Source organism: Amphiprion ocellaris, chromosome 1 (assembly GCF_022539595.1).
Source record: "Amphiprion ocellaris isolate individual 3 ecotype Okinawa chromosome 1, ASM2253959v1, whole genome shotgun sequence".
NCBI classification, from domain to species: Eukaryota; Metazoa; Chordata; class Actinopteri; family Pomacentridae; genus Amphiprion; species Amphiprion ocellaris.
In genome coordinates, this window is record NC_072766.1 from 31,474,014 (window position 1) to 31,486,916 (window position 12,903).

The 12,903-nt window shown below is 38.7% G+C and overlaps 1 protein-coding gene across 11 annotated transcripts in view; it reads left to right on the forward strand.

Annotated features, from left to right (window-relative positions):
* The window catches only part of celf1 (cugbp, Elav-like family member 1), a 42,473-nt gene that overhangs the window by 20,756 nt on the left and 8,814 nt on the right, over positions 1-12,903 (forward strand). For 3 of the 11 annotated variants that reach the window (XM_035958261.2, XM_035958252.2, XM_035958251.2), the window contains exons 4-13: positions 1,346-1,394; positions 2,175-2,309; positions 3,719-3,798; positions 4,044-4,205; positions 4,322-4,391; positions 5,638-5,760; positions 6,065-6,196; positions 7,248-7,433; positions 9,526-9,546; positions 11,312-11,455. In XM_035958261.2, the coding sequence (XP_035814154.1) occupies positions 1,346-1,394; positions 2,175-2,309; positions 3,719-3,798; positions 4,044-4,205; positions 4,322-4,391; positions 5,638-5,760; positions 6,065-6,196; positions 7,248-7,433; positions 9,526-9,546; positions 11,312-11,455 (1,102 nt within the window). The remainder of the gene's footprint in view (positions 1-1,345; positions 1,395-2,174; positions 2,310-3,718; positions 3,799-4,043; positions 4,206-4,321; positions 4,392-5,637; positions 5,761-6,064; positions 6,197-7,247; positions 7,434-9,525; positions 9,547-11,311; positions 11,456-12,903) is intronic. The other 8 variants (XM_035958253.2, XM_035958254.2, XM_035958255.2 and 5 more) reach the window with 8 other exon arrangements.

A 12,903-nucleotide genomic window follows, 5' to 3' on the forward strand; every position in this document is an offset into this window, starting at 1 on the left:
AAATCTTAAGTGTGGTCTTGTTCTGACCTGGTGTATTTCTTGTAAGATTAAAAGAAGTTACTCAGGGTTAGCTCAGGCTCAGAGACTGCTGCTAGATTCAGAGCTTGCACATTCTGCTATGGGTTCTTCCATAGGAATTTTATACTCAGTTGACCTCTGCATCATTTAGCATAGCATAAAAGCGTAGTACTTGTCAAGGTTACTTCAGTTCTCCTCGACTATGTTTGATATAACATCTTGGTAATTTGTGCTGAAGGTTGTCAATCTTACTGTCCGAAGCCTAGTAACATTTTCATTCCACTTTGAACATGTCTGACCAGAGTGATGAATTATGCAGATATGGTGCAAAGGCTACAGGCAGAGGCAGGCAGAGAGCAGTGTGTGTTCTGTATTGAAATTTATTATCACTGTAATTCATTTGTTACCTGAATCATCATCTCCTATGCAGATCCCCAATTTTAATAAACTGGCAATCAATGTAACAAAGTTAGGGACCACTGTTCTTGCTTATTTTTCCAGGACAAAAATTTACAAAAACTATCATACAACCACAGACATTCTGACAGTCTAACATGAACTGGAAGCTCAGAAGTGGCACTTGAAGTCCTTATCGGTTACTTGGGAAGTAGCTCCATATCCTGCTTCCTGCCACAGGGCTTTAAATTTCCACTTATAAATTTCCATCCTGTTTGTTGACGTTTGAAAGGAGCAGGTGGACCATGTAAATACTATCCTTTGTTATCTGCATGGAGTGATCTTGTATCTGATTAATGGAGTCTTTGGCATTTAGAGGTGGTTAGAGTGGAATGCATCCCACATTAATCCGTTCTACTCAGAGATATCCCACAACTTTTTAATAATATGAAGGATAGAGATATTAATTCTTTTTTGAGCACTCTATTGTTCTCTTTCTGAATCCCAACCTAAAGCACTGGAGAGATAGAATAAAAAAATCCAGCATGACTACAGTCTAGAACAGACAGGTTTGCTGGAAAATTCAAATCACGATTCATACAGGCAATATAAGAACAACAGTCACCTTTTTTAGTTTTCTGTTACTTTATTTCTTGTCTGTATTTGTATTCCTGGTACACTTGTTTGTTACTTTATTTCTGAAGCAAAAGCCACAGAATATGTTTGACAAATACTAAGTTATTCTGTTGGTCACTAATTAGTTGTATGAGTAATGTGGTACTTGATATCTGCTGCTGTTTATGTATGATAAAAAGACAAATGGGATGTTTATTAATATTATTAGTAGCAGCAGTAGTAGTAGTAGGAGTATATTCATTAATTAATTAGTGTATTAATTTTGTATTAATATGTTTTTTGTTGCCTGATTTAGATGCACCATCCAATCCAGATGAAGCCAGCTGACAGTGAGAAAAACAATGGTAAGGATTTTGTAGAATTTCAGTCTGGCTTTTCTTTTGCTGTCAATGATGATTACTCCAATAAAGCCTATTGCTTTAAACAGTCAAATTATATCATTTTTTAGGTGGAACAGGAGAAACTTTTAAATTAACCTCAAAAATATTGAAATGCCATGTGAGCTGTAGATAATTGTTGTATAATTGTGACTAAGTATGTATGTAGACAAACATTGTGTTATAACTCGGTGACTTCCACTGTTGGTTTTGTGACACAACAGGTTGTCTGCATCTGCCAGTATTTCTTTGATACTTTGTTACCTAGTTCAACTCAGTACTACAATTAGAAAGATCCTCCCCCCGAAGCACAAGGACAAAAATGGCAGCCATTGTTTCATTTAAAAATGTATGTGAGGCTGACATAAGGCTACAGCTGTCTCAGTTGTCAGATCAAGGGAAAACTGTAGATCTGGACCCCATCACTTACAATGGAATCACATTACTCTATTTAGGGATCTGCATGACCCACTATGAACAGGAGGAATTATTTTAGCAGACAAACTCTGTTCTTGTGTTGATGCTTGTGATTGTGCTGACTGTTGTTCTGCCTCAAGAAAAGAAAAACAGCACAGTGCTCAGCTGTTAAAGATACGGTCCTAAGCTTAACTCATGTCTCTTTGATGGCATGAAAGCTGCAAAAGAGCTAAATTTAAAGAATGAAACATATCCATGTTCAGTGTTGTGAAGCACCATCTGTGTAGCCAGAATGCAGGTCTGTTTAATACTACGTTGTGTTGAATACAGCAGTGGAGGACAGGAAGCTGTTTATTGGAATGATCTCTAAGAAGTGTAACGAGAATGACATCCGACTGATGTTCTCACCATATGGACAGATAGAGGAGTGCCGGATACTTCGAGGCCCTGATGGACTCAGCCGTGGTAAGACATAATAATGAAGATGCTTTAGTCAGGTGAAATAATGAAAGGATTTTGGTTTAACAGATAAATTCAGTATTTTCTGGTTGCCCCTTATTTTTTCACATGAATATTCTTTATTTAATCCTCTGAAACCCACAACCCACCCGTAGGTTTGAAAGGCCAATATGGCCTATCTTTTAAAAATCGCCAATATGGCTCCATGTATCTAAGCTAGAAACTGTTAAAACAGAAAGAATTGTCAGACTTTCAGCTTTCTTAAGGTCCTTGAACTACTATTGTGTGACCTAACCTGAGCGAAACTTAGTATTGTGATGTTTCATCGAAACCACTTGGTCTCAATTTCATGTCTAGTTAAAAAAAACAACAGGAATCTGCACTGCTCAGTGCAACTGTGTAGTCAAGAAGTCTCTATTTTAATTTTTTTTAATGAAAAAAATGAATAATGAAAGAAAATCAACTTTCACCTCTATATTATGATTTATGGCATTATAACTGTGTCATACTGTACAGTAGACATTTTTGAGGTCTACTTCTAGCCATGACTGTGCTGTTTCCACAGAGGTGCAGGACTTTAGATTGAAGTAAAAAACTACAAAAGCCCTCAGAGAGTGCAGTACCCCACCAAGGTTGTTCATTCCCCCATATGGCATTGTCAGAAATGCAACTTTCTTTTTTTTTTAGAAATGCAGCATTTGTTTATTAGTTACTGATGATCAGAAATCACGGTAACGTAGAATGTGGCCATTTAATATAGATGTCCCCACAAACAACATGATCTCGCACTGAGCACGGGCATGTTATGCATGTGTACATTATGTACGGATACCGAGTCGCGTGACCTAAATATGTAGCGGTTGGCTGGAATTGATGGGACTCGGAAACACCCCCACAATGTTATCAATTATTCCTTGTATCATTTTCAACAGATGAGTCCCTGTAAGTCCACAGCGGTTGATTTGTAGTCGGATCAGAATCGTGATCATCAGCAGACAGCTGACGTTACAGTGACGCCATGCCATTATGTCACAATGGTACAGAAATCTTTAACAAATTTGTGGAACCAGACTATAAGCTGCATCACTGCCAAAATCTAATCACTTGGTCCTTGTGTCATTTGTGACCTTCCCTAAAGACGACAGACAGGTCTGCCGTGTTACAGTGAATAAAGGTGTGATGGAAACAAAAAATGCAGAGACACTGCATGGACTTGAGATTGCAATAGTAGTTAAAATCAGTATTTTTCGAAAAATTACAGTTTCTGTTTAATGACAATATGATAACAATATGATGGTTTCTCTCTTCTGCTGTACTGAGTGCAGTACTAATAAGATGGTGTCAAAATACAAACTTTCCTCTGCTAAATCTGTATAGATCATGCTCTGATACAATACAGTGTTTCTTTCTTCCAGGTTGTGCATTTGTGACATTCACAGCTAGACAAATGGCTCAGTCAGCTATCAAGTCCATGCACCAGTCCCAGACAATGGAGGTGAGATTCACAATAAAAAAAAAGCAAAAAAGGATGTTGTAGGTGACTTTTAATTTCAGAAAAAGCAGATTATATTTTCTTCATCACTGAAATATTACCAGGGTTGCCCAATTTGTTGTTCTTCAAAGCAACAGAGCTTTGTAAGTCATTCTCAGTTTTGTTTTGTTTTTTACTTGAACATAAGGTGCAATTTGTATGAGTACATAAACTTTCAAAGTGCAATGATTTCTTGTGTCTGTGTTTAGGGCTGTTCATCACCCATCGTAGTAAAGTTTGCAGACACTCAGAAGGACAAGGAGCAGAAGCGTATGGCCCAACAGCTGCAGCAGCAGATGCAACAACTTAGTGCTGCTTCCATGTGGGGAAATCTCACTGGGCTCAACAGTCTTGGGCCGCAGTACCTCGCAGTATGTGTGTGTTTGTAGATTATCTGTGTGTTTATTAAAAATATAACAGTTATTCTACTGACAAAGTCATGCCATGAGTCGAAGCTTTGCCATCACTTCCATTTTTCTGGCTTTAGCTCTATTTACAGTTGCTGCAGCAGTCAGCCTCCACAGGGAATGCACTCAACAACCTGCACCCTGTTTCAGGTACACACACACAATTCTATCCACATTCAGTGAATCAAGTTCAATTAAATTCAGTTTCATTTATATGGCGCATATTCACAACATATGCCATCTCAAAGCACTTAGCATAGTAAGGTACAGACCTTACGAATTACAGAGAGCAGAAAACTCAACTATCCAAAGCAGCCTTTGGATTCGCTATGAACGATGGTGGGAAGGAACAAAAAAACCCTGGGATAGGGATGGGGAAATAAACACCTCTGACAGAACCAGGCTCAAGGAAGGTGGCCATCTGCCTCAACCGGTTGTGTGAGAGTGGGGATGAGGGGGTTGGGGTTTAGCAGGAGGTGTTGGTGTGAGGATGGCAGGATAGTAGGCGGTGAAGCCAGCAAGAAAACAAACACAGGACCTCAGGGGAAATGCAGAGTTGGTGAATATAATGGTGATATATAACAGTATAGAGAGAGTAGAGGACAGGAGCCCAGTGCATAGTGGGAATCCCCTGGCAGTCTAAACCTATAGCAGCATAACTAAGGGACAGCTCAGGTGATCCTGAGCAGTCTTAACTATAAGCTGTATCAAATAGGAAAGTGTTAAGCCTCATCTTAAAAGTATACAAATAAAATTGAACTGAAGAGAGGGTGTTTGTCTCCTGAACCCAAACTGGGAGCTGATTCTACAACAGAGGAGCTGATAACTGAATAACTGAAGGCTCTGCCTCCCATTTTACTACTGGAAACTCTGAGAACCACAAGTAGACCTGCAGTCTGAGAGCGAAAGGCACTGTTTGGATGATATGGTACAATATGGTCTTTAAGATAAAGTGGAGCTTGGTCATTAAGAGTTTTATATGTTGGAAGCAGGATTTTAAATTCTATCCTGGATTTTACAGGGCGCCAATGAAGAGAAGCTATGTTAGTGATCTATGTTACTGGTTCCTGTCAGAACTCTGGCTGCAGAATTTTGTATCAACTAGAGGTTTTTAAGAGATTAGGGTATCCTGATAATAAGGAATTACAGTCGTCCAGCCTAGAAGTTATAAATCCATGGACTAGTTTCTCAACAACACTCTGAGACAAGATGTTCCTGATTTTGACAATATCACATAGATGAAAGAAAGCTGTCTATCATCCCTCTCTGGGTGCTGAGAAGGTTCAGTCCAGCCTTATGTCAGAACAGGAAGAAAACTCCAGGAAAGAAAATGTTTTTATTTACAGTGATGTCAGAAGAAGGGGAGGAGTATTGAACTTGACTGTGTCTCTGTCAGGTCTTAACGCCATGCAGAACCTGGCGGCTTTAGCAGCAGCAGCAAGTGCCACACAGGCCACACCTACAGGCTCCAGCGCCATGACGACGTCTAGCAGCCCTCTTAGTGCACTAACAAGCTCAGGTAAACATTTTTAACCACAGCACTGTACAAGGTACGTGCACCAGTCCACACCAGTAACACATCTCAGCCTCAGAAATTCTGCTCTGTTTGTCAAATATAAATTCTGCAAACTCTTGGGTGCTTTTTCTTAGAATGTGTATCTTACATTTATATCCTAAATTGCATTTTTTTTTTTTTTTTTTTTTTAAATCAAAAATAGTGTGAAAATGTTGGCATTGCTGAGCTCACAACACATGTACTTGTAAAACAGTTTTGTCCAGATTTTTGATTGGTATTGTAAATTCTGCATCCCTGCTTATTACAGTAAATGTCCCTCAAGCAGGCTCCTCCCCCACATCCAGCAGCAGCTCATCAGTGAACCACATGGCTTCTTTGGGGGCCCTGCAGTCTCTGGCTGCTAGTGCTGGAGCTGGCCTCAACATGGGCTCCCTGGCAGGTAATAACACCAAGGTGGACCTGCACTTATGTGCACAAACTGAAACATTTCACTGATCTTTGTTTTCAAGGTTTGTAGAGTAGATGAGGCTTTCCTGGTATCTCATAGTTTTACACTGCATGGACAACAGCAAGAGCTTAATATTAGGAAGACAAAAGAGGTGCTTCACTTAAACATTCTTAAACATGTTTGTAATCTTGGTGTGTAGCTCGATAGTGTAGCTGCTTCCATTGAATTTGAATTGATTTTACACAGTGTATTTCTAAGTTGCAGGGGCTTAATGTACATTTGTATCAAAATAAATCCCAATTACAGTGTAAAGGCCACTTCATGGTTGCCACAGATTTACACGTGTTTTTTTGTCCTACTACGGATGGCCACATCGCCTTTCATTTCAAACACAGAAGAACACATAAAGTGAAACAGCTAGTTACAGATTGGCCTTTTGCACCACGTCAGTGATTATTCCTGAGGTGTACCGAGCACAGTGGATGGACACAGCACAGCATTTAATGTACTGTGTTTGGGCATCATCGATGGAATGCATGTATAAATATGAACACTGCAAGAGTCCAGCAGTGATTACTTCAGTCAAAACTCTTTAAGAATAAATTCTAAAGATGTGGATGGAGAATTTCTTCCTACACTCTCTACTTAATCAAGCATTTGTTCCCCTGGTGTATGTGCAGTCTGTGTGGTTGACAGTCTACATGGCCACAAATTTTGGGCTGCATGCAGACATCTGCAGATGGATCCTCGTGGACTGACAGCATGAATTGGCCTGGACACCTGTCTAGTATGCAGGTTCAACAGTACTTTGTCTGATGTTATTGCACTGTATACCTTGAGTAGTTTAAGTTATTTTGTTTAGTTTGCTGTGAGTATTTTTGATTGCCTTGATATTGTATGAATAAAATTTAGCAATATTTTTCACAAATTGACTATTACCATGCAGAGGCTTTAGAACACTGTGACACTGTGAATTCTGTTATGCTGAACTCAAGTGAGTGATACGAACCTATGTTGTTATGTTTCCTTGTAACTGATGTAGGAATGGCAGCGCTAAATGGCAGCCTTGGCTCTGGAGCTCTGTCTAATGGCTCAGGAAATACAATGGAGGCACTGAGCCAAGCCTACTCAGGCATCCAGCAGTATGCTGCTGCTGCCCTCCCCAGCCTCTACAATCAGAGCCTGCTGTCCCAGCAGAATGTCTCAGCTGCAGGCAGCCAAAAAGAAGGTGGGTTCTGTTGGCTAGGAGAAAATGAGATGACATGGGAGTTGTACAAAATACAGATGACTTAGAAATTTGAATGGCTGTAAAGAGAGAAATGCTGGAAATAGACAGGTTACTGGAAGAAAACTCTTGTACAGAGATCCAGCATATGATCACCTATAGAAAATCAGAATGCAAAATTATTATGCGAACATGTTTTAAAGTGTTTCTTTCTTTAACCTAGTCCAGTTAATGCTTATATTGAGCAGACGCTAAGGTAAATAGAACATTAATTGCAAGCTAAATGTGACTTGAAGTTTAGACTTCTTACAGTGGGTGCCTTTTCTGAAAAACTGACCTGTTCAATAGGCAAACATGGACTGTCCTTGCAGATAAGAGAAGGGAACAACAAGATGCAAGCATGCTGCTTGACCAAACCATTTCGAATGATGGGAAATAACAAACTCAAAAATATTATCATATTACTCATTTTTATATAAATGAGTAATATATAATAATATATGCAAACTTTTCCTCAAGAACTACCTGTACATGTATAATTTACAGGAGCAGAGGCAAAGCAGTTTGGGTTCATACTGTATATATGATGTACTGCAAACTGTATGAGATTCTCTAATCAGTCCAAATTTGGTTTTGAGTCATGAATGGCATAACTAGAAAAGCACTCAGAGAGTGCAGTACTCCGCCAAGGCTGCTCAGTTGACATATCATTTCCAACGGATGAAATCTTTAATAAAAAATGACCTTGCACTGAGCACAGGCATGTCTTATGCATGTGCATGTTATGTATGAATACCAAATTGCATGTAGATTACTCTTATAAAGGTCCGTTGATCAGTTCATCACTTTTGGCAAGCCTTTGTTTTGCTAGTGTTAAAATAACTGTTCCCTCAATGCTTTTATTTTGAAGACATATTTTTAATGTTGCGGGCTTTTATTTTGTCACCATTCCAGCAGCACAGGACGTGTTTATTTAAGAAGCGGTTTCTTAACATGACGAAGACACTGTCGAAAAGTCTGAAAATTCACGTAAAGATGAAAGAAAACGGTTCCACGCTGTTGCTGTCTAGCAAAGGATGTGTCTAAACTTAGAAGCAGCTAGCTGCAATGGGGACAAGCTCTTACTGTGAAGGAATGAGTGAAGGACAGAAAGGTGAATTTGTGTTCAAAATAAGGCTGACGGCTGAACTTAACGGGTCTGGCTGGAGTTTGCTACATTGCGTGACCTAAATATGTAGCGGGCGGCAGGAATTGATGGGACTCAGAAACACCCCACAGTTTAATCATTTGTTCCTTGTATGATTTCCAACTGATAAATCATGGTCATTTTGGAGTAGGATCGCAATCATGTGATCGTCAGCAGGTAACTGACAGTGTATCCATATTATAAGCCGCATCACTGCCAAAATCTAATCACTTGGTCCTTGTGTCATTTCTGACCTTCCCTGAAAATTTCATCCAAATCTGTTTGTCTGTTTTTGAGTAATGTTTCACACAGACAGACAGACAGACTCACAGACAAATGTATGCCGATCGTCACATAACTCCACCGTTCCTTGGCAGAGTAATAATAATTCATCATCACCAGTAACCTCAGGTGCATCTTCCTTTGCAGAGCTGCTTTATCAAAAACCTTCAAATATCAATAAAACTGCTGCTCTGAACTAACCCTCTAACCAGCTGCAGCACCATTATGTTATTGTGACAAGCCAAAGAGACAGACTTGTATATCATTGTGTCTGTGTTTTGCTGATGTGAAAGTGAGCTCATACCAACATGAAGTTAAGTGGAAATTAGAACATTGCCAACTATAATTTTCATTCATCATTAATTATTACATACCTTGGGTTGCTAGCTACCTCATGCACTTTATGGACCTTTTTGTTTAGGTTTGGTACGTATGACTTCAACAACAAATAGATTTAAGATTACCAAGTGTTGAGCCTAGTCCTCAGTTACTAACAACCTACGGTACGTTTTTGAGCTGAAACTACTATTAACTACAAAGGTTTGCAGGTTAGCAATGGTGTGTGTGTTGTGTTTTAATCTCACCTTCTGCTAAGGATTCTGTCTTGTTTTAAATTTGTTGCATCAGCCAGCAGCAGATGCGGCACCGGTAAGATGTCCCCACCTTCTCTCTGACATGGCATCAGATCATCATGTCAACAGCTACACTTTAAAATAAGCTCAAGTCCATAATTTGTTGTTGTCTGTGTGTTAATGTCAGTCATATTCTTAGACAGTGTCACTCTAGTTTCTTGATGTTATTATTTTTTTTATAATCAGTGTCTTATTTGATACAAGGGAACCCTATGGGGGTCATTTGACAGACAAAAAAAAAATCTTAATGTGAAAATCTGAATTGGCAAACTGTGAGCACAGATTGAAATATGTGACCTCTTCCCTGGGTCATGTTACCTATGAGAAGGGCATTAGAATGCACACAGTGTATTCAAACTGAATGAAATTCACAGAGAAATGTCAAAAATAAAGCTTGTATTTACTGTGAATTACTTCAATTTAAATGTACTTTTTATCGCCACAGTTCACAACATCAGTAGTATCAGGGCAATGATTCCTTTGAGCAGCATTTGGTGACACAAACTACAGGAGAGAGAAGCTAATGACAGGCCATAGTGGTATAAAAACATTGAGAGCAAAAGAGAGGCGAGGTGCTCAGTGCATTATGGGAGATCCTTCAGCAGCCTGGGCCAATAGCATTGTAACTAATGGATGGTCACCTGAGCAGCACTCCTGAACCCTTGTTTCTAATTTTGACAGTTAGCGAAAGAAAGACATCCTACACACTTGTTGTATGTGTAAGTTAAAGGACATATCCCAAGCATAAAATACTCACAAGGTTCCTCACAGTAGAACTGGAAGCCAAGACAATGCCATCCAGGATGACTACCTGCTTTGATACGTGTGTCACTGAGGTGTCCAAATAGTATAATGTCTGTTTTGACAAAATTTACATGGAAAAAAAAAAGCCAGATCATCCTGATCTTTATGTCATTAGGACTCCCTTTATAGATACATTTAACTAAGGGTCACCTGCATAGCAATGGAAGTTTATGGTATGTTTTCTATAAAATACTGCCTAAGGGGAGCGTGTACATTGTGAATAGTACAGGTCTGAGCATAGAACCCTGTGGAACTCCATAACTACCTTTTGTATTAGTTATGCAACAATCTTCATTAATGTGCCCAAACCAAAATGTATCTGATAAATATGATTTAAACCAGACTGGTGCGGTTCATTTAATTCTATTACCACATTCCATTCTTTTTAGTAAGATGTTGTAATCAACTATATCAAATGCAGCACTGAGATTCAACTCCACTAGTCCACTGCTATGAGAAGGTCATTGGTGACTTTGAACAGTGCTATTTAGGTGCAGTGATGTGTCTGAATCCTGACTGAAACTCTTCAATCAAACCATGTATCTCCTGTTTTCAGGGGCTTTAGAAATAAAACACAAAAAAACCACAAGTTAATAGCGGCAGCCGGGCTCAGAGACTAGCGGTACAAAGGGGTGATCAGAGATAGAAGCAAGTATAGCCAATAAGACTACATTTAACAGAGCTGCAGATGTGTCAGTATGCTTAAAAACACAAAAGAACATTGGCAAAAGAACTGTTTATTATTAATGTCTGAAGCAGGAATCTGTGCACTCAGTTTACCAATCTGCATCAGTGGATAAAACTATTTGTTTTGTCAAACCCTGATTTTCTTTCGACTACATGAGCCCTCAGGGATTCAGTATAGTACAGTTACTGGTAATTTACTGAAAATCTATTGTAAGAAACCACATTTTGAATACATACATGAATTTACTTATAATTGTACGATTGGTTAAAACCTCCCTATTGTTCTGCAGGTCCAGAAGGTGCAAACCTGTTCATTTACCACCTGCCTCAGGAGTTTGGAGATCAGGACCTCCTCCAGATGTTTATGCCCTTTGGAAATGTCATCTCTGCAAAAGTTTTCATTGACAAACAGACAAACCTCAGCAAGTGCTTTGGTAAGTTCAGGCAAAGCAATGTGTATAAGCCTTTTCATGATCTATAACATATTTTAACACCTCTCCAATCTAATTAAACACTGTCTAAGTGGTAGATATTTTCAAATTGGCATTGTAAAAATTGTTTTGGAACATTGGTAATTATTTGCCTTTATGTGCCTTTATCAGTTACTGAATATACAGTATCTAGCTGCTTTATCTTGATGGAACTACTGTCATGATTTGCTGTGATTGGCTCAGCTTTTTAAAAGCTTTTCTACCACAAATATGACTGGTTAGAGTAAATATTTTTATAGCATCTTTACACCATCCCCACTCACCTTTTGCATACAGTGCATGAATATAGCAGGTACAGTTAAAGATGCCCACGTTGTGTGGGACTTTGGAAGATATATTTGAGCAGTTTGTGAGTGTTCCTGTACTGCACCAGTTTCAAATGTTACAGCTACTGTGTCCAACAATATCACAGCTATTCACATCATGATATTTATTGAAGTTGATGCTTAACTCCATCATTTGCTTTGGATTTCACTTAACCTGGCAGAGGTCGGTAGAATAGCCATGTCAAGAAAAAGTAGTTGCTTAGTCAAAACAAGTCATTACAATAACTGAGTACAGAAATAACTACTGAAAAAATGCTAAAGTAGGGAATACCTTAGCAACGAAAAACATAACTCCTTTTGTTTGATGCAGACTAGACATGTTTGTAGCTGGTAAAGAAATTAGGCATTGCATTTACATTATAGGTAATTCTATAGTATTGTTTCTGATATTCATGCTGTACATGGTTGGTATGTCTCTTATCTTCGTTTGGAAACAAGGTTTTATATGTTAAACACACAAATGACGTCTTTTGCAAATATCGTATGACTAAAATTGTGTAAAATATAACTCATGAATGAAATCAAGTCAGTTTGAAGCATTATTAACATTTTATCCACAATATGGGGACTGCAGTCAGTTTCTGGCAGGTGGAAAACTGCATTGTATAAGTTTAATTGGGCCTTTTTTGCTATTTAAAGTGGTTAAAAGAAACAGATTTGCTATCATTCATGATATAGAGCAGTTAAACTAATCCAGAGATGTAGAGGTAATGGTCAAAATAATATTTTGTGTTCAATTCTTGAAACACTATAATCCTTACGAGTGTAATATACATTTATAGCTGCTTCATTCTGATATGACAATGACAAATGTGTTCAAACATTTCTTAGCAAAACAAGACTAAAAGGTCAAGAGGTCTCACTCTACTCTGTGCTGTGCTCTGTTAATATGAGCTGCCAGCATAAAGGAAACATTGTCCTTTCAGTCTCTTACTGTAGCTTTACTCTGCACTGAACTGAGTCCTGCGAAGGCATGGCTGCAGTATTTTATGATAGTATCAACAGAGTATCAACTTCAGACATATATTCTGTTTAAATGTGACAAAACATTTAGTCACAGGTATC